Source organism: Cryptomeria japonica, chromosome 5 (assembly GCF_030272615.1).
Source record: "Cryptomeria japonica chromosome 5, Sugi_1.0, whole genome shotgun sequence".
NCBI lineage: Eukaryota > Viridiplantae > Streptophyta > Pinopsida > Cupressales > Cupressaceae > Cryptomeria > Cryptomeria japonica.
Genome location: NC_081409.1, coordinates 353,994,421 through 354,016,548, shown reverse-complemented (window position 1 = coordinate 354,016,548; position 22,128 = coordinate 353,994,421). Strand labels below are relative to the sequence as shown.

Genomic DNA, 22,128 nt, shown 5'->3' with positions numbered 1-22,128 from the left:
GTAGATTATAAAGTTCAAATTAAAATAATAATATTGGCTCTGTCCCTCTCTTTCTATTGATCTATCTCTCCCCCTCTCATTCTCGTTCTCTTATTCACTCTATCTCTCCTACTCTATAATCCTATCTCTATCTTTGTATCCCTCTCACTCCTCTCTCTATATCTTTCTATCCGCATTTCTCTACCTCTACCTCCCTATCTCTCTTTCTCTCTTTCTCTCTCCATATCCCTCTCCATCTCTCTACGAATCCCTCTATCTATATCACTCCATTTCTCCCTCTATCGATCAATCCATCTCTCCCTCTCTCCCCCTCTCCTTCTCTTTCTCTTATTCACTCTATCTCTCCTAATCTCAATCTCAATCTCTATCTCTATCTCTATCTCTATCTCTGTCTCTGTCTCCCTCTCCATCCTCTCCACCTCTTTACCTATCCCTCTTCATCTATTTATATTTCCCTCTATCTACATCTCTTCCTCTCTCCCTCCCTCTCCCTCTTCCTCTCTATATATTGATCTATCTCCCCCTCTCCCCCACTCTTCTCTCTCTATCCCACTCTCCTCTTCTCTCCCTCCATTCCATACCTCTCTCTCTTGTTTTCTCTCCCTTCCTCTATATACTTTCTCTCTCGTTTTCTCTCCCTCCCTCTATATATACCGCCTCACTATTTACCCCTTTCTCTCTCCCTTGCTCCCTCCTTGTCCCCTATCCATCCCTCTATATCTACCTCTCTCCCTCCCTCTTCCCATACATCTCTATCTCTTACTCTCTTTCTCTCTCTATTTTCTTATATATCTATATGTCTGCCTTTTTCCCTATCCTCTATCTCCTGCTATTTCTCTCTCCCTCCTATTTATCTATCTCTACTTCTATCTATTTCTCCATATCTCTATATTTCTTGCTTCCCTCTCTCTTTATATCTCCTTATACCTCTATCTCTCCATCACTCCAACTCACCATCCATCTCTCTCTCTCTCTCTCTCTCTCTCTCTCTCTCTCTCTCTCTCTCTCTCTCTCTCTCTCTCTCTATTTAGCTCACTATCTCTCTCCATCTTTATCTCTCCCTCTACCTCTATCTATCTATCTATCTACTTATCTTCCTCTTCCTCTTTGACTCTATTTTCATCTCTACATCTATCTTCCTCTCTCCCCCTCCATGTTAAAATATTTATCCCTCTATTCATCCATCTCTCTCCATCTTCCTATTTCTAGACCTCTATATCTCTCTCCATATTTCCTCTTTCATCTCTCCCTCTATATTTATCTCACCATCTCTCTCTCTCTCTCTAACATCACATCTCTCCCTCTCCACCTCTCTTTATATATCACTTCTTATCTATATATTTATTATTCTATTTCTTCTTCTCTCTTTATATATCACTTCTCATCTGTATATTTATTATTCTATTTCTCCTTCTCTCTCCCTCTATATATTTATCTCTTCCATATCTATATGTTCCTCCCTAATCTCCCTCTTTATCTCTCGTTCTCCTCTCTATCTCTATCTCTCACTCCTTATTGCTCTCTCTCGCTCACTCTCCCCCTATATCTTTCCCTCTTTGTATCCCATCTCTCTCTCTCTCTCTCTCTCACACACACACACACACACACACACACACACCCTATCACAAACATAGCATGAACATTTTGGTAATGGAATATGATTTTTTTCTTAATTTAGAGGTTTTGTTTTAGCCATGTTTGGATTTCTATAAGGAGATGTATAGTTTACTTGAAGCTATCACTTCTCCATTGAGACCATTGTTGCACAAAAAACATCATTTTCTAAATGACCTACCAATTGAACAAATGTATGCAAAAAAATAGACCAAAATTTTCACTAACTGACCTTCCACACCTTTTGGACGTACCCATTGCACACCAAGATGCAATTGCTAATTATTATAATATATAATCAATGGGTATAACAAATAATAAATAAATAATTACATTGATTAAGCGGGTCTGGTTATGATTGTATTTGCTTAATGGCAACTACTAAGGGTGCAGTCCCATGGAGGGGCTTAAGTTTCTTATTTTTAGGAAGAGGAGGTCCCATTAAGAAAAAAAATGTGCTATTGATTTTTTCAAAATCTTTTCCTAGAAAATATAAAAGACAAAAGTATTATATTTGTTAATACTTATTTTTATCACTGCACACTATAAAAGACAAAAGTATTATATTTCATGAGACCACTAGTTTTCTTTAATTTTGAAGCTTAAACTTTTAAACTGAATTGGATTACAAAATTTATAACATGTCAGCTTTTAAATATTCCTAAAAAATTTAACAGCTCCAGCTCTAGCTCTATTTTTTTAAGAAGCCCCTCCATAGGACCCAGCCTGATAAGATTTAGCTCCATTAGACGCTCCGAACTTTTGAGAGCCTTTCAAACAAGAGAAGTGTTTCATTCTTTCAGGGTTCTAATAAATTTAATATTTATAGTAATTATGATTATTACGACAGAGGAGACGTATTATCCGCCACATAATTCCAATGCAGATATAAATATCTAAACTTTCGGCGTTAGGAGATGCAGGAGTAGAATCACAAGGAACAATACTGGCCTTCATTTTGAGGTAATCTACACAGGCCTGTGAGAAATCACCAAGTTTAAATTTTGTACCATATTGTGTATTCTGTTCTCAGGGCTTTAAATGCACGGTATGATTTATCTGTTTACTTATTGTAACGAGAATTACACAATGCCACAGCAAAATCTGTAGGCAGAAAGCCGAGCAATCCTTTACAGTCCAAGGGATAACGGATTACTCGTTTATATAAAACAGACTTCGACACGTGGCTCCGATTAATCGTTTTTCTTATGTTGATTCACGTTAAAATCAGAGCTATTGCCAACACTAACTACATTACAAATAGGTTGTAATTTTCTTTAAATTGCATTAGGAAACAGTTTCAAAAAAGTAATTACCCATGCTTGTGGGGGGAAGCCTACATAACTTTTTAAGATTCGGCCATCCTAAATAAACTACTTGTGGAGCGAAGTACATAACCAAAGCACCGAACCAGGACTTCACAACCCCATTCAGGGAGCTTTGATGTTTTATCCCATAACGATTTTTTTTCGTAAAAAAAGGCTGATGCGCCTAGGTGGGTTTGGGTTTCCTGGATTTGGGGATGGATTCATGTTTGGTGCCTTACGGAGGTCTAGTCAGGTCACTATAGATATTTGCTAGGCTGGGTGTTGGAAATGGGAGTGCTAGACTGCGAATTGCTTCTGTTCAAACTTTGTCTTAGTTCTTTTTTTGTCATGCTGGTATTGTACATGCAAATTTGTTATCTGCAACATTGTTTAAAATCAACAAATCAATGCCCCTTTGTCTTGGACAGACCAAGGCTTGGGATTCTGTACACATTTTTTTTTAGTTATAATAGGTTTTCAATATTTAATAAGAAAAAATGAAAATTGGACCATGTAAGAGTTGGTATAGAATGCTCTATACCATGCAAGATTGGCTGAAGATTATAGCCACCCAAGATGTAGGCACTTCATGAAAGCACAAGAGAGATCAGCTATGAAGAATAATGCTATTCTATCGAAGGATGCAAATGATACCCACGAATTAAATTCTAAATGGCTCTGATACCATGAAATGGTAATTGCTTGATTCAATTATGAAAACGATAGTGTACATATAGGCAATTACAAGACAATGTTTCTAAAAGAAACAATCGTAAACAAAAACTAAAATAGAAACTAACTAAATAAACTAAAATAGAAACTAACTAAATGACCATTAAAAAATATAATATTACTTTAATACATAATGGGATGGTGAACTGGCTATAAGCTTAAACGAATCTTCATCATCATTAATTATGCATATATATAGTAATGATAATAATAAATAAATATGTAGTAATAATAATATATTAATTACATCCATTTCTACTAGGATGAAAATATAGCAAATCAATAATATCATGGTCTCTGCATTATGCATCGGATTCAAACACTTATATAATGCACAGGGATTGTATGCTGAATATTTTTCATTTATTCAGATTTCTACTTGATGGATCTCTCTTGATGATCTTTTATTGATTTTTTTGTACAGATCTGAATGTGTAGATCTGATCTGCTGGTTATATTCAGATATATATTAGAAATATACTTCACATATCTCTCTCTTTCAAATCTGTATGCATGAACTCATGGACATGCTGGTATATCATTGCTTGTTGATATTACAGCAGAGAAATGTGGATGTGTATCCTTCAAAAGAAACATAGAAATCAGATGCTTTTGAGGAATTTAAGCATTTTTTAATATTGTTTGTAGATAATCAAACTGGTGAGCAGTTCAAGGCTTCCAGATTTGACAATGGGAGAAAATTTCTGAGACATTTGCTAATTTTTGAAAGAACAGATTCATAGGCAAGTATCAATCACATATACAACTCAGCAAAATGGCATCATGAAGGAAAGGAATAGGATAATTATAGATATGGTGAGAAGCATGTTCAAAGAAAACGAAGTTCCAAACAAACACTGGGCTGAAGCAGTCCATACTCTTGGTTATCTGCTTAACAATAGTCCTTAAAAGGCATTCCAAGGCATGACATCTCAGGAAGCTTGAAGGTAGAAAACAGAGGTAAGTAATTTCAAATCTTTCACTAAACTGCCTATGTTACAATTTTAAGTTCAGAGATAAATTTGTTGGTTATATTGAGCACTCAAAAGCATATAGGTCAATTGATTCTTTTCCAACAAGGTCATCATCGGCAGAGATGTGATGATAGATGAAAATGAGTCTTTTTAACCTACATCAGGGTGAATATGTTAGTTCAAGGCTAACAAACTAATAGAGGAAACAAGAAGGAAATGTGTGGTCATGTGCAACAGATTCATGATGATGTACAGATTTGACATGATGATATTAGATCTTGTTTTAGGGCTGAAAAGATTCATCTCGAGGATGTTTGTAGATTAGATCAGCAAGTTTTTCCAGTGAAGAATAGAATCATGTGATACTATCAGAAACATAAGTAGCAAAAGAATGTGAGATTTCCATTTCACAGGGCACCTCAATAGGGGGACCTAAGTGCAAAGTAAGAAGGCATATGATTATCTCAGTGTCATTGATGAGTCAACGTGTTGTCATTTTGCTTTGATGGTCATTTCCACCTTACAAATACGATGAAGCAAACCCCTAAAGAATGAATGTGGAAGGGCTATGCAAATTGAAGTATGATACCATGATGACAAATAGTACCTAATTTCCCACAAAATTATCACAAAGAAAGAAATCCATAGTAGATTAAGAAAATACAAGATTGATGATTCCTTGAACAAGAGCAATGTAAAATAGGTAGCAGACGAATTTTCCCAAAAGGAGTTCATAGACTAAGGTAAGAGCTTTCCTCCCAAATGGTTGTAGCCATTAATTCACAATTTTGAAGAGAAGCCTATCAAATATGTCATCTCCGCTTTGTAATAACTTGTGTTGTGGATCAAAATTCCTATATCCTATTTCCCATATCTCCCCTAGTACAATTTTGTATGTGTGTTCTTCCTCTTCTTTCACCTATGTCATCTAGGGTCCCCAAAGTCTCTAAGTACGGTGGCATGTCTAGTATTTTAAGTGTTTATCAGTTATCGAAGGTTCAGAGTTCCTTGTCCAGCCATGCCTTTCCATCTAAGTCCAACTTTTTCTTGATCCCCACCCGACTTTCAAACTTCACCATCCCAGCGCTCCTTTCCACCCAACTCCCTTTTTCCTTTAAGCTTGTCAAAGTTTCCGACTTATCCATCTAGGCATACCTCACGTCAATCCCTCGCCTTCATTCCCTTCCTCTGTTAAGCTATTAGAATTGTCCATCTTGTCATCCCTTTCCTCCAAACTCTGCTCCTTTCCCTTGCCTTGTCAAAGTTTCCGACTTGTCCTTACCATCATGTGTCCTACCCAAACTCCGATCTCCAACCAGTTGTAAGAGTTATTAAGTATCTCCCATGCACAAACTCCAATACTCGTCTATTTTGCATCGTTCACCTCACCTACCTTTCGGTTTATCTTAGAGCACCATTAATGATTAGACCAAACATGAAAACTTCCATAAAGGGTTTTCTCTTGCCAAGAAAATATTATCTAATCCTTAGCGCAAGGATATACATGTACCTCCAACAATGCAAACAAAGAAGGTGACCTTTGCTGTCATTAATACAATGGTTAGAGTTCAAACCCCACGGGACCTCTTGCCATTACGACAAAGGACATTTGCAAATCATAGAAAACATTCCCCCGTGCCTCCTAAGCGTAGCATGATTTAACAGAAAAACAATGCCTACTAGGTATGGGCATTCTTCGTCACGTAGCAGTCAAGAGATCTTGGCATTTAATGCAATCTTCAACATCTTGGCTGAAGAAGCAATGTCCCCAAATGTCATATTGAATGTTAATAGTGGCAAATATCAACGATATTGAGTCTGCATGACACTAGCAATTGTCACTAACAATTTTCATGGGAGTAAGCTTTGTGTTTCCTCGCCTATTTTGCTGTCGTAGGAGTGTATGGCTGCATACAAATTTATGGCTGTAGAAAGGAAGTGTAGAACTTTTGAATAACTGTATACAACTATAGGATGAAAGTGTAATGACAACATACTTTTCTCTCTCTCTCCATCAATAGGAAATTGTGGGACCGCATGGAACTATGGAGAGAAAGTTTATAGTTGTTGAATGACTGCATACAACTGTGGAATATAAATGCATCCCTGTTGAATAGCAACATACAGTTGTTACCCTTTTTGTCAATGGGCAATTGTATAGCTACATACAGCTGTAGAGGAGTGGACAATTATAAAATGAGAGCATACAGGTGCAGAATGAGCAAAAGCATACACATCAAAGTGAAATCATGCATATGTCGAATGGAAGCATACAGTTTAAGAAACATATGTTGTCTTTGGGCTGATTTCATGATGAAAACATTGAGAAATGAGATCAGAATTTTTTATTTTTTATTGATGCCATACTTGAATCAATGAATATGTTACATTGAATGTTGACTTTGATACATTATAATATTATATGGATGTCTGATCTTGAAATTTGATGTCATGTATAACAAAACTTGTAAAAATTTGAATTTATATATGTCCCCTGTTGTCCCAAAAAATGGCCCTCCAGACTGCTGTCTCCTGCCATCCTTGTCTCCGAAATGCTATGGAACATGGTTGAATACATGTATATTACATTTTTTGTCTTTTAATTAAAACTTTTAGCACCTCAATCAGTTAAATAATGAGCAATATTATCCGTTGAATTCTCTCTATATAAAAAAAATAGTCTCTCAAGTATTTCATCTCAATTGATTTTTGTGGTGATAGGTTGACTGATTTCTGATAATACCTTCACAAGCAATTTCATATATCTTGTTTGAAAAGAAAATTTGGAATCCCTTATATTTAGGTCTATTTCAGCTTGATGATTAGTTATTAGACCAAGGGCTTTATAAAACGTTATCAAACTTTCTCTATTATCTCTATAAATTCCTGTGTATCCTACCTTAGGTCACTTATTGATGCAATCTAATAAAATGTAAATATTAAATACATTCCTGTACAGCTATCCTTTATCTTTGTTGTTTTGTCTTTTAAGAGAAACTTTTGATGCCATAACAAAGGATTTTCCTGGTGCAGGTGTAGAAGAACTGAGATGAAAGAACTAAATTCTGATATTAGCATGGTACAAGCAGAATTAGCACATTGAAAGCTAAATTCTGAAGAAGAGCTTGTTTATATATATTTTTTAATGATATCCTCAATAGTGTCAATTCCGTCCCTTTTGGTGGGAGGAGTCACCATCCAATCCCACAGTCATTGTATTAAATTCAAATGTATAAAATATGATTGGAGCTATGTACCACAAGCAAAGAACTTCCATGTGCTAGCACAGTGTGGTACTGTATTTCGTTCAAAAAGGAGAGGTGAAAAGAAAACACCTACCAGTCCTGAGCATGTGGTTCGGTTGATAATGAAGTGTTCTGAAGAGGGAGTTGCAACTTTAGCTAAATTACTGGAAAAACACTCCAGACTGGTGCGACTTGAAGAATGTTTTCTTCTCTTTGACATATTTGGTAGAAAAGATAAATGGCTCGAGGCTTTGGAGGTAACTTCTGATGTCTCTTTATTTACATTAATGCTATACAAAAAGCTCAATTTTTTGGAATAGGGTTGAACGCTTTGCATTTGCTTATGCATTGTTGAAAATGAATTTAAATCCTTGTGTTTTTCTCCTCCAGCCATGTGACATAGAAGAAAGCCGTTGTTTTACATTAGTGATATCAGTAAAGGAAAACGGTGTCAAACTCGTCTTGGCTTATGCATTGAAATAATTGAGTAATTGAATACTTGGTGGTGACAAGCACAACCATGAAAAACTCTCAAATGAATTGTAGTGATGATTGGGACATGAATTCATTGTGTTTTTCAATTCCAAATTTTTCCATCGCATATTAACATATAAATTTACAATTGTTTTATTTGACAACTCAAATTAGTTGGTCCATATTGACTCCAATGAAACAATAACAAGAAGCAATGCTACTGTCAAAGTAAATGCCTTGCAACTTTGCAAGTTAACCAACTACCTTATTTATGGAATTCAAATTCAAATAGCATGCATAGTTTGAGTGCAAGATTCAGTAGTGCTTTATTGCTTGAACGTCTCTTTTAAAATTTGTGGAAATTTTGATGTTCCCCTCTTGATTTTCCCTTCATCTCAAAAATTGTAGTTTTTGATCCAATTAACAAACAAGAGATTCTTACTGAGAAATTCCCAAAATAGTTTTAGCATAAGACTTCACAATTATACCTCAGCTATCCATATATTATTAGAGAATGCCAAGTTTTCATTTGACCAGGCAGTATCACACTTAACTGAAGTCAGATGCCTACAATTCAACCTTCGACAGGATAGAGATACAATTATCAAAAGAGAAGCATATGGCACTTCATTGGAACTTGGAGATGGGACATCTCAACATCTCTGGCAGTAGTGTGCATGTTGGCCTTTTGCTAGTGTCACAGTTCAAGTATGCCTCAATCAGCCTGTAGCCCAACAAACAAATAAAGATGAAATAAATACAAACTTCAGCAGAAGAGTAGAAATGGAACTGGTGCAAAGATGGGTTAATGAAGAGAATTAATGTGTTAAAAAAAGCATGGAAAAGATACTGATCCTTCTTGTATAAATTTAGGGATACTAACTAAGATTCTAGCAAAGGATGTCCACTTCAAGAAGGGGAACCCACTTTTATGATGCAAGGGCAAATTAGGTCTATACTGTGAGTTAAGCAAGGTTGGCCACTTATGTAAGTTAAGCAAGGTTGATCTCTTATGTAGCATAGGGCGTTGGATTGGTTGAAAGGACCAGAATACTGAGAGGGGATGAATCAGTATTCCCACAGATTCTAAAACTTTCTCACAATTTCTAAACCTTTTACCGATATATCAATTTTATTAATTAAGCTCATCAACATGAAATAGCAAATACAGAATAAACAAGAAACACAACCACAAATGAAGCACTGGATTTTATACGTGGAAAACCCAAATGGGAAAAACCACAGAGAGTGTTAGCTCTCAAGATAATATAACTAGTTATATGGTGTTTACAAATTGGGTTGGCTCACTGCCAAAATACAAAAGCGGCTCACTGATGGAATGCTCACTGCAATAGATACAAATGAACTAAAGAAAGTTGCATCTCCAAATGTATGAGTTCAGTTCCAGAATTAGCTCAGTTGACAAGTCACAAAACTTATAGTAGATCCGGTAAAGGATTACTATACCATTGTCCACAAATACCTGCAGCAGATCCGATAAAGGATTACTGCAACACTGACCACAACTCTGCACGCTTCTTACTCTGCCTCACAACACATATTCCGCTGATTCACACTCTAATCTTCTTCTATCTTGCTTCACACACGCGCGCACACACACACACACACTACTCCACTGCTTCAACATTACACATATAGGTTTATATATATACTGGAAAGCTTATACACTAGGATAATATGTCGGCCAAGCACAAGTAATATGCTGCTTGGAAAAACACATTATCCAATTAAGCCTTAACCAAAAACATGATAACAAAGTCGGCCTCCACAAGATCTTCTACACGCTTCCTTCACACATTTTATTTACCGATGCATGTCCCTTAATTACCGGAACAAAACAGGGGTCTACCGGACCCATAGATATGGACCCATAAGCACAAAACTCCAAGCACAACTCCTAACTTCAAAATACAGATACCATGTATACCACAAATGTCGGAACATAAAACATGATAGATACAATCAGATACAACTGATATGACTGATGTCAGACCACACAACTGATACCGGGACAAAATGTAAACCAAGATAAGCACAACTCAGGATTTCGGAGATGAGGATCTTCCATAAATAACTCCAGTAGATCATTTATCATATCTCAAACTTTTCTTTCAGCAATACCAGAACTGCAATACCAAAACTGCTACCAACAACATACACCATCCGGTCCTAATCGGATAACCAGATTTGACATCAATGACAATAATGACAATATTCACACAAGTCTAACAATCTCCCCCTTTGTCATTGATGGCAAAACATCTAAAAAAGAAACATATCTGCATATGACTCTCCCTAACTCATATATCTCATTATTTCTCCTACTCCATCACCTTTCTCCTATTCCATTTACCTTTCTCCCCCTTTGACATCAAGGACAAAGGATGCCTTTGATGAAAAGTAAAAGAAAGGAAAAAATGAATGCTTTCAATTTGCAAAAAGGATGCCAAAATTGCGTACCAACCCAAAAGAATTTTCAACTACTCTTCTTTTGAAATATTAGCTTGTACTTTTCCTTCAGTTCCGAAAGAAGAACCTCCCAAGAATGCATAGCCAATTTAATGTTAATTGATAAACTTCTACATTCTACCAACAAATCAACAACATGAGAAAAGTTGTTCGAAGCAGGCGGATTCAACTCATACATAACTGCACTATCAAGCAATGCCGATAAATGTTCCAACTTTGCTTCAATAATCTCCTTCACTTTCCAGAAAACACTCACAAAATCTTCTCTTTGCCTTTGCAAAAACAATAATTCAGCTTGAAGGGAATTTATCTTTTTCCTTTGCTCTCCATTCTTGTCACTCAGAAAATCAAATGATTTGCCCAAGGAACATAATTCATCTTCAACAGCATCAATTTTTGCTTTATGCTTCACTGCAGCTACCGGCCATGAAAGACAGTACCTGTAAACTCTCCTAGCTAGCAGTGTTGATACAATCTCGCATTTCATCAATGCATACGGACAGGGCTCTCTGTGCATCATCGCACTTCTTCAGCATACTCTGCATATCATCACCTTCTTTTTCTGAATCTTCAACATCAACAGTTGCTCAATCAATTTTTCCTTTACAATCTCAAACAAGGATTCCAAAAGCACATCACTAACATCTTCAATCTTGATATTGTTCCGAACCAAATGATTTATCAAAACATCCTCAATCCTATCTGCCTCTACAGAAGTCAACCACATCTTTCCAATCTTCCTTATTCCATTTGCACTACCAATGATCTCCAACAAGTTAGACTCATCATCAGATTCATTTACTTCCTGCTCTACAACAACCAACTCTCCCTTAGCCACAGGAGATATCAGATCTTCAATTACAACAATGTCTTTCTCCTTTTGACCCTTCTTTTGCTTCTTAGATTTCGGGGCATTGGTAGGCACAAACTCTCTCCTTTTCCTCTTATCGGAGGAAGAACCTTCTCTAGCATCATTGGTAGCAGGGGATACCGAACCGATACTTCGCATATCTAGAAAAGATTTGAAATAAACATTGCATGCATCCTCTCTCTTATCTAATCCATTCAAATATCTAAAGATTTGCCTTGCAACCGGGACTCCAGATTCCCATATCACATTTTCTTTAGCCGAAAGGGTTCCCAGACAATACATAGCTAAACATACAAGCAGTGATCCAAACCAGAAGGGGTAACCTTGCTCTTTTGATATCTTGATGTTCTCTAGCAATAAATCTCTTAACAATTCACACAAGTCGAACATTCTGTCTTCCATAACAAGCATATGCGCCATGTATACAGCAATAGACGAAGTGGAACTTTCCTTATTTCTGAAATAAATCTTGTAAGAAATGCCATATACAACATACTTCACCACGGGATTGATAATTTTGTCGATAATCAATGCTCTCTGTTTACCCGTCACATTGGTTAGGGTTTCAACTTCTTCATTCTTTATATATTTCTTAACCAGAACGGATCCACTGTCGCACAAACTAGTAGTAACATAAATAACCTCCTTTGTGATTAGATAGGGTTTATCCCAGGATGCAATTATTTTGCACATGACTAAGAATTACTCTGATCACCTCCTCATCATCAAACTAGGGAAATTCAGTCCACAAAGTCAATCCTTTATGCTTGAATTCTTTAATCTTTTGCAAGTCTGCATCACTCAAACTCTTTTCCACCTTTTTGATCTTTTTAGGGTTAAATTCATCTAGAAATACCTTCTCCACAATCTTAAAGTCTCCGCTGCTTGATTCTCCAACGATCATCTTGGCTTCCATGATTATTTGCTCTACTCTTTTGCTCTTCAACTGTTCACAATCTCTTCAAGCATAGATAGCTTCTCCAACATAGTCATGCAAGACCAATGACATGATCCACTTAGAAGGGGGGAAACAAAGATTTTCCTTCAAGAACTCCCCCTGAGTCGAAGCAATACGCTCAGTTACCGAAGGAAGAGGTGCCTGCATCGGATTCCGGTACACCAGGCTCACTTCCATTGTTCACTTCCTTCTTTTTCCAAACCAAAATTTCATTTTTCTTTGATTCATTAGCCTTCATTACATTCTTCTCTATAGACTCCTTCATATTTCCATTTCTACACTGATTAGCATAATGTCCGAATTGCTTGCACTTGTAACAATTGATGTTCTTCTACACTGAATTTTTTGAATGTGTTCTAGATCTGCACTGATTAGCTTTGTGACCATAACCATTGCATGTATGACAATAGCCATGAAAGTTATTATTCACTTTATTTGTTCCAATCGGATTATGATTCTGACGATAGCCATGTATGATTTCTGCAGTAATTTGCCTTATGACCATACCTTTTGCAATTGTAACACTGAATGCTTCTACAGTTTGCAGCCTTATGACCAAATTTATTGCATTGAAAACAATAGCCACTAAATGATGGGTACCTTTGTGCATTTTGTTGACCAACTGGTAGTCTTCTTGCATTGGTATTCTGATTTTGGGTCTTGCTTGCATCTTTTGATTTCTTCTCTGCTTCTGCTTCTTTGCTTTTGTCATTGTCATTCTGATTTGAACATTTACCGGGTTGAAATCCAAGTCTAGTCTTGTCTAAATGAGCTTTCTACATGTTGATCAATTCTTCCAAAAGCTTACTGCTATTGTAATATCCCTTGCTAGTGTAGATGTAAAAAGGTGTAGTTGAACTCAAGGAATATTGTCAAACAGTTTGCAGGCACGCTGAAATCTAATATATTCTGATTGCAATTGATGTAGGAAGACATACAACAAAACTAACATGAAGTAATATAGCTCAAATGCATCTTAGTATGGAATGAACATTACAACAAACACTTGTCATGCGTGTTTCAGAATAAGCAACTGAATATTGAATAATGCTGTCATAACATTCTGAATACAATTTCAATCTTTTAGAGAAGCAAAACAACTTATTTCTTCATGGATGATTGACAAATGAAAACCCTATTAATGGCTGTCATAAAGTCTGAACACTAATACTCAGAAAAACCATTATTATTGCTATCAATTATTGGTCAAAAACCTGATTTGAAGATGCTAAATTGGAGAGTATCCCTCAGCGAACATCAAGGAATTTTCTGAAGATTTTTGGAGGCTCCAAAGATGAAATCGCCCCCACTAGCAGCTAGCCGCTTTATGCCCTTGAGTTGCAGGTTCAGGATAAATTAAAATGGACTGTCTTCAGCTCCCAATGAGTTATTAAAATGATTGTCTCAAATTCCCAAACCCAATGCACCAATGCTGACAAAATTCTGATTGTCCAGCAGAGAGAAATGAGTGAAAATGTGACATCTGACAGGTTTGATCGACCCTTATGACAGACCTGGTAAGGTCCTCAGAAAATGCTTTCCACACCCTACAAATACTCCCAAGTAGAACGCCTATCTCCTCAATATATGTGGATGCAAGTAAAGATGTCAAATCCCTCAAGCTGAAGTAATCACCAACAAGCCGTCCACCATGAAGCTGCTGCAGGTATCTGACAATGTCCCTTACGCAGAACAGTGCCTTGAATTCCCTTCTATGATAAAAATCTGAGTTCTGGTGTTGAATTTCTCTTTTATTTTCTGCATTTTTCTCTGATTTTGAGAAATGTTCGTTCCTCTAAAACTATCATTTGTTCAAGTAGAACAGCAGTTAAATTTCATGTTCTACTAATTTCAAGCTGAATTTGAGCAGTTACAAATCAGAGGGCATTGAGCCCATTGCCACATTCTCTGAGTTCATAGATGATGCTGCTAAAAGAATGGAAAAGACTTTAATTATAACCCGACTAATGAAGTAGTTCCTTGTTTGTGTGAGACCTGGTTATATTGATTGCATCTTCAACTGGTACCTTTGTGAAGAGCAACACCATGTCAAAGCTCATGATTGTGTCTTCATCATCAACAAGGTAGGAAGAATCCTTAATGAAATAAGAGGTCTTCCCCACCAAGGGTTTGATCCTATTTGCCAAGTACACTACAATTTTAAAGTTGGAGAGTTTGTCCTATAATCTATTTGATAATTGGTCTGAATGGAACCTCTGTTCTGTGAATTTTTTGAGCTCCAATAATCCATAATGACATTAGAGGTCTTCCCCACCAAGGGCTTGATCCTATTGGCCAAGTACACTATAATTTTATTGGTTGGAGAGTCTGTCCTATAATTTATTGTCAATTGGTCTCAAGGGAATCCCTGTTCTAAATAATTTTTGAGTTCCATAAATCCTTGGCACAATCTCCTTCTTGATTGTTATTTTTCATTTTTATATTGTCCACTAATCAGGATCTTTTGAAAGCTCTTTACACCCTTTTGACTATTACTGAGGCTGGATTGAATTTTTTTTCTGTAGCTTCCATGCAATGGTCTTCCATCTTGGTTTCTTAACTCACCTTGTTCAGCCTCTATCCTCCTTAATGACCACAAAAAGTTATCCCTCTCTTTTGATCTCTTCAAGGGAACCATTCATTGTTGGAAACACTATTCTTTGGTGGTCTGGCATGCCTCAGTGCTACTGCTTCCTGTCTTAACTCCTCTTTGATCTCCACAGGAAGAAACCTTTAAGCATTATCAATTTCTGCTGTAAAATTTTTCAGATGGGATGCAGCAAGGAGTAACAGCGAATCCCAATCCTTTCTTGAGAATGTTAAAAAGTTGGAGCATCTAACCTGAGATCTGATAAGTTCACAATGAGATTTTCTTACCATTCATCAATTGGCCCATGAGTACCAAGGCCCAAAACCTGTATCATATCAGAATTTTCCACCTTACCCGAAACAACATCCATCCTTCGATAAATTGGAGAGCAATACATTCAGATTTTAACCAAATCATATATATAATGTTCAATTACATTTATAATCGCAACTAACATTTTACCCTCGAAATGTGTTACACTATCACCAAACTTTGATGTCCCTTGTCCCATGCTTGTGTTTGACCAGTGGTTGTATAATTTTAAGTTTGTTTTTTTATTCAAATTATGTTTCTTATATACAAATTATGTTTCTTATGCTTATATATAATAAATGGACTAAGCTCAATACATTGATTGCTAGGTATTCAGATGGATGCAACAACAAAATTGGTACCATGTGGACACTGGTGTTTATTCAAAGTTGATATCAATAATGGGAAAGAAGGGCCAAATTCGATTGGCAATGTGGCTTTTTGCAGAGATGCGGAAGAGTGGATGTCGACCTGACACCTCAGTATATAATGCAGTAATTCAAGCACATTTGCATACTAAAGATAAGGAAAAGGCCCTTGCAAAAGCATTTGGGTATTTGGAGAAAATGAAGGAGAAAGCTAGATGTCAACCCAACATTGTAACTTACAACATTCTTCTTAGAGCTTATGCACAAGCTAGAAAGGTGGATAAAGTTGATGCATTGTTTAGGGAGATCCAAACTTGTAAAATTGAAGCAGATGCTTACACATACAATGGTGTGATGGATGCTTATGGTAAAAATGGAATGCTTGCAGAAATGGAGCAAGAACTTTGTCGTATGAAAAAAAACAAATGCAAACCAGATATAATTACTTTCAATTTACTCATAGATGCCTATGGTAGGCGTCAAGATTTTAACAAAATGGAAGAAGTTTTTACAAGCTTGTTACGGTCAAAGGAGAAACCTTCATTGCCAACTTTCAATTCAATGATTACCAACTACGGAAAGGCTAGGCGTATAGAAAAGGTGGAATCAGTCTATAAAAAGATGACTAGCTTAGGCTATGAACCTAGCCATGTTACGTATGAATGTTTGATTCTTGCATATGGACATTGTGGTAATGTTACAAAAGCGAGAGATATATTTTCTGACATGATAGGCACAAATATAAAGCTACCTATTTCTACTTTACATGCTTTACTTGAGGTCTATTGTAATAATCGACAATTGGATGAGGCACATATATTGTTTTGTAATGCAAGTAGTATGGGTATAGAGCCGCAAACTTCAACATATAAACTCTTATACAAAGCATACACAAGAGCCAAAGAGACACATCTGGTAGAAAAACTTCTGAAAAGCATGAATGCTAATGGTGTTATCCCAAACAAGAAGTTTTTCATGACTGCATTAGGCTCCAATAACTCATCGCAGTCGAAGGATGAAACAAATGATGCTAGTAATGATTCTGGTCCTCAAGTAGTGGATAACCATAGAAGACAAGTTTAATCGTTTTGCAATGTTGAGCTTGAAGTACACAACAGGAAACTGCCTCTTATCTGATGTTCTGTAAAGTCTCCATTTTGTTAATTGATGACATCTTCTGTCAGGCTTCTATAATTTCAGCTTACCTTTTGGGGAGCCGAGCAGGTTTATTTTGCTTTGTTGTGCTTGTTTTTAAAAGAATTTTTTTCGGTTGTCTCAGGCATTTTCTTTGAATAATTTTTGAATTGATAAGAATATTGTCAATTCGTTAGCTTATCTTTTCAGGTCATATTTTTTAACTTTGATGTCTTGAAAGTGAAAACTATTCATCTTCTACGTCAAATGTTATATGGAGTTATGTACAAAAGAAGATTAACCTTAAATGATCTCTAACTTGTCTTTAGATTTTTGGATAATCTGGTTTATTGGTTGGCATGCTTGAATTCATAAGCACATGGAATTGGAGTTGATTTTCCACTTTTGGTCAGATACTAATAAATGTGGTTTTGGGTATTTTAACTTGTTACTGATACTAATACTTGATTTTACATCTGATTTAGCTGGGCAGCATGTAATATTTGCAAGCAATATTCTGAATTGTGTTTTGATTAAAAAGAAATAAACTAGTCTAATTTATTTGCATTATCCACTTCTTGACATGCCAACAAAAGACTTGGTGTGAATTGACAAAGCTTTCTACTCTAAAGATAATTTTTCATTTATGGAAGTTTTCTTGAATCCTATGTTACAAGATGGGGTGGATAATTTCTAATAATAATCTGGAATTTTTTTAATGTTCCCCGAGAGTTGCCACGGTAGTATACCTTTTCTGGATTATTTTGCTGTTGATGGTCAACAAATTGTTTTTAGGTCTTGATGTGAACTTTGTATTGGTTATTGGTGAGTGGTTGTTAGAGCCATATGCTTTTGAACAAATTATCTTTTTCAATATAAAACGATTATAATCTGGGATATTAAATTAACAAAATGGCATGGCCTAAACATGTTTCGTAATTGTTACTACAGCGTGTATAGTATGCTACTCTGGTCCTCTCAACAATCCCGTAAAGAACTTAAATAACTTCTAAATGAGTTAATCTCCGAAGATTCTGCATTTTGTCTGAGATTCATTTCCAAATAGTTTATTGTGAGTTTGGAATTATCTGATGTGTTTTCACATGAACTATATAGGATAATTTCATTTGTATTGTAAAATGTAAAATTAAGGACGCATTGGATCATCAATCACCAAGGTTCCAAAATGTCCTATTTTTGTTTTGTACTCGTCAATCGTCATCCTATTTGTTCCTCTTCTTACCTTTGTTTGCTTCGTTCACATTTTGCCTGTCTTGTGGCTCACGAAGATGCATTTCATATCTGTCCATAAAATAATGCTTTGCATCTTCCTTAGAGATTTTTGTTTTCAGTCCATTACGAACTTATTATCATTAAAAAGTTAGAACATTTATGGAATAGTTATAAATATTTGGTGGTTCCTCAAAAAATTTAGATCATAGCCACACCTAATTGTCAAAAATTCCAAAGAACTAGGATTCCATAACAAATTCTTTCGGTGGATTTCCATACTGGATTTCCATTCAACTAGTATGGTCTCCATTTACTATCACATAGCTGAATATATATGGGCAATAGATTTTACAGTTAACATTCTTGATTAAAGAAATGGCATCCAATGTGCTTATTTGGATAGAAGTACAATTATCCTATTTCTTGAAAGTTGACAAAAAAAATTATACCTAATTTCTTTGAGTCCCACTTAAATGCATGCCTTATTTCGCAACTATGATCACTAAATAGAAAATTGCTTGACCAGTAAAATGATTCTCAATCTGCATAATACTTATTATCCAGTAAAATGATTCTCAATCTATATAATACTTATCCAATTTAAGATTCTAAACATTTGAATATATTAATCAAAATAAAAGTGTACAATAGAAGCTACATGTGTAAAAATGTACCTTATTATTCAAGTTGGATTAAACTATATACAAATGGTACCCAAGAAAGAAGTCCCAATATAATAACTCATGTTATCATATGGTAGCCAATTTTACTACTACATTTCATTATTTTCAAAAACTAACTCACATGTTACACATTATTAATTTATATAATTGAGTCCATGTGCTATGTATTAAACCTATTATGACTAACTAATGGTGGTTGGTTTTATGATATTATACACAAAATAATATGATTGGCATTGGCTTATACTTTTACACCAATCTAATGCCATTGTAGATATATTAAGTAAATCAACATAGGTAATTTAGGAGGATTCATTAGATAGGATGCATTATCATGATACATATACAAATGGAATCGACATAGGTAATTTAAGAGGAGTTATTAGATGGGATGCATTATCATGATACAATACTTTACAAAATTTGTTGCATTTTGTTATCCTTGTTAACTACTGTCAATATTTGTTTCACATAATTAACTCTACACTTGTCGTAATGGAGGATGTTGAAACAACTCCTCTATATTTCCAAGCATGATGAATCTCACTAGCTTCATAGGCCATTGATGATGTCATAGATACCAAGCAACATTTGATGGGATGGTGAATATGCTCCACATGTTTAGGGTCTTAGTAATGTCCATAGCACGTGGCTAGTAAATTCTAATTCAAGATATAACATATTATTGAGATCAATTATAGTAGTAGTTGAGATTATGCAAGATAACTCACAACAATTGTGTAGTGATTTTATATGGTTTTCTTGGAGTATGAATGGAAGACCTTGAACAATTTCAAGTGCAACCTCTAAGAATCCCACCTATACTCTACTTTTTCACACATTGGCGGTCTTCAAGTCTAGTTGGTATAAACCCTGCTTTTCGTGCTCTTAATTTAAGATTTACATTATTGTAGAAGTTTGATTTAACAATGGCTATTGCATTGACAACATGGAACATTTTAATGCAAGGTTGAGCATAGTTATTGATGTTGAAGAACTCTATGTTATTGTTGTCTTAGGGAGATTTGTTTTGTACTATAATTTAACAACCATAATATAAATGTTGAACAATTGAAACATATTGGTATCAACTAGATGCACAATTCAATATTAGTTATGTCATTATCTCACACCTTATTGGCATACCCTCACATTGTAGTTATTGAACTATTGCTATTTTAAGACTATGCCCTCTAATGTCAACAATTCTACGATTTTACATTATGGGAAGCTTATTGTTTAGTATTTTTTTTTTTAGTTAAATCGCTGCTAAGGAGCATCACCCATTGTATTAATAATAAAGAATTTTACATCCATTGCTACTTACAAAGAGTGTTCTTCAACCATGCTTCTATTTTAAACTACTAGACGCTATTGCCAAGTTCCAAAAAAGTGAACTGACCCCAAACCTAACTCTAATTGACCTACCATACATGTCTGCACATTCCTAGACCTATATTTCTAGTGCTCATCTACACCAAACAAAATTGGAGACCATATCCATATAATATCCATGTCACCGGAAGGCAAAATGGTGACAACAAAGATCATTTGCAAAAATATATACAAAAACAAATAAAACTAGCTAAGACTTTAGAGCATTCACAACTAGTCCTCGCCTGATATTCTCAATTTCCGAACATCCAAAGCCTTTGCCACCACTAGACATTTAGAGCCATATGCATCATGAGCAACACTCATTGCAATTTCTTCAATGTCCCATTCGTCATTCTGTAGCCATTCCTTGAGCTTATTGTTTAGTTTTGTTTCAATGTAGTTAGCAAAATACATAGTTACATTGCCACACCTAGTCTTGGGTTATGGTTCTTCTCTTAAATATGTTTGTGGCTCTTTTTTAATTTTGGTCTTAGAAAGGACATCTTGAACATCATGTAATCATGATAGCTTTTATGCCTCTTATGTTTATGCAAACATTTCTTTTACTTCAAACAAAAAATACAATGTAAAGGATTTTTTGTTTCATACTTTCATCCTTTAGATTTAAAGTGAAATTTGTGCCATTTATTCTTTATTTTACCTCGTATACTTATATTTACTCAATTAATTTGAAAAGCTCATTGATGGTCATATAGCGTAAGTGGTTAGTTGGTGCACATGATGTGTTTATAGAGGGCATCACATTACATGTTTAAAAAATATTTCAACAAGGCATCTCATAATAGGTAGCATAAAAAGTATTAAAACTTCTAAGCTTACAAATGCACTAGAAAAGACAAGAAATAAACTTAAGGTCTAAATGCTACAAGGGTAGAGTGTAACACCCCAATAAAAATTAAAAACAATGCATATAATCATGGAAATGCAATAACAAACACATGAAGTGGTAGAGGATAATTCACTTAAGATATATATCCCTATGACCAAGGATCCTCACTAGATTCCCACTCATATGAGTGTTATCTAGTGAAACAAATTCCATGAGAGCCAAAGTCATAACCATACCCAACACTATGATGGTGCAAGAGAAAACCTATGAGAGGATGCAATGGTGACAAACTTGTCCAAATGAGAGGATGGGGACAAATATCATAACTAGAAAGAAGAAAGTGAATAGGCCGTCGAGGGGGTGATTGAGAATAACTGCTTTGGAATGAAGGCACCGATATAGAAGCCATGTTGGGTGGCAACTCCAATTGCACTCGACTCATGATGCTTGTTTACTCCCTTGATGCTTCTTGGAGGCATTGAAAATCCAAGGCCATGTTCTATATCTGAGTTTGAATCTATTCTAAAAAATGGTTGAGCATGTTGATCTTCCCTCACAATGACATATATTGTTGATGGGTTATTTATTAGAAAATACATAATTTATTGGTTTCCATAGTTGAAACACCCTATTTAAAAATAAAGTAAAATAGTACAAGTGGACCATTGAGAATTGATTCAAATAGAGGAACCTTGTGGGAATGGTTTTTTGAATATAATGGAGAGGATAAGGTATGGATCTAATTTTTTATATCATGGTATCTAGGGAAAGTCCAACAAATGCATTGGAATTTCTATAGGTCAATCAAATTAAAGAGAAGATTAGTAATTGCAACATGTTGAAGCCATTATCCTACATGAATCTCTTGATGAATGGATTCCAAATAAAATGATCTTTTTGGAGATCAATCCTTTTA

At 35.4% G+C, this 22,128-nt stretch overlaps 1 protein-coding gene across 3 annotated transcripts; it reads left to right on the top strand.

The window, feature by feature from the left end:
• Positions 1 to 2,385: 2,385 nt before the first annotated feature.
• LOC131034240 (pentatricopeptide repeat-containing protein PPR5, chloroplastic) lies at positions 2,386 to 17,129 on the top strand. 3 transcript variants are annotated; one of them, XM_057965675.2, is made up of 4 exons: positions 2,386 to 2,577; positions 4,389 to 4,613; positions 7,661 to 8,129; positions 15,897 to 17,129. In XM_057965675.2, exons 3-4 carry the CDS (start codon positions 7,773 to 7,775, stop codon positions 17,016 to 17,018), a joined length of 1,479 nt encoding a protein of 492 aa, XP_057821658.2. In that variant the 5' UTR covers positions 2,386 to 2,577; positions 4,389 to 4,613; positions 7,661 to 7,772; the 3' UTR covers positions 17,019 to 17,129. The 3 variants fall into 3 exon arrangements, with proteins under 3 accessions (XP_057821658.2, XP_057821644.2, XP_057821649.2); XM_057965661.2 differs by having other exon boundaries at positions 4,302 to 4,613; XM_057965666.2 differs by lacking the exon at positions 4,389 to 4,613.
• Positions 17,130 to 22,128: the final 4,999 nt, after the last annotated feature.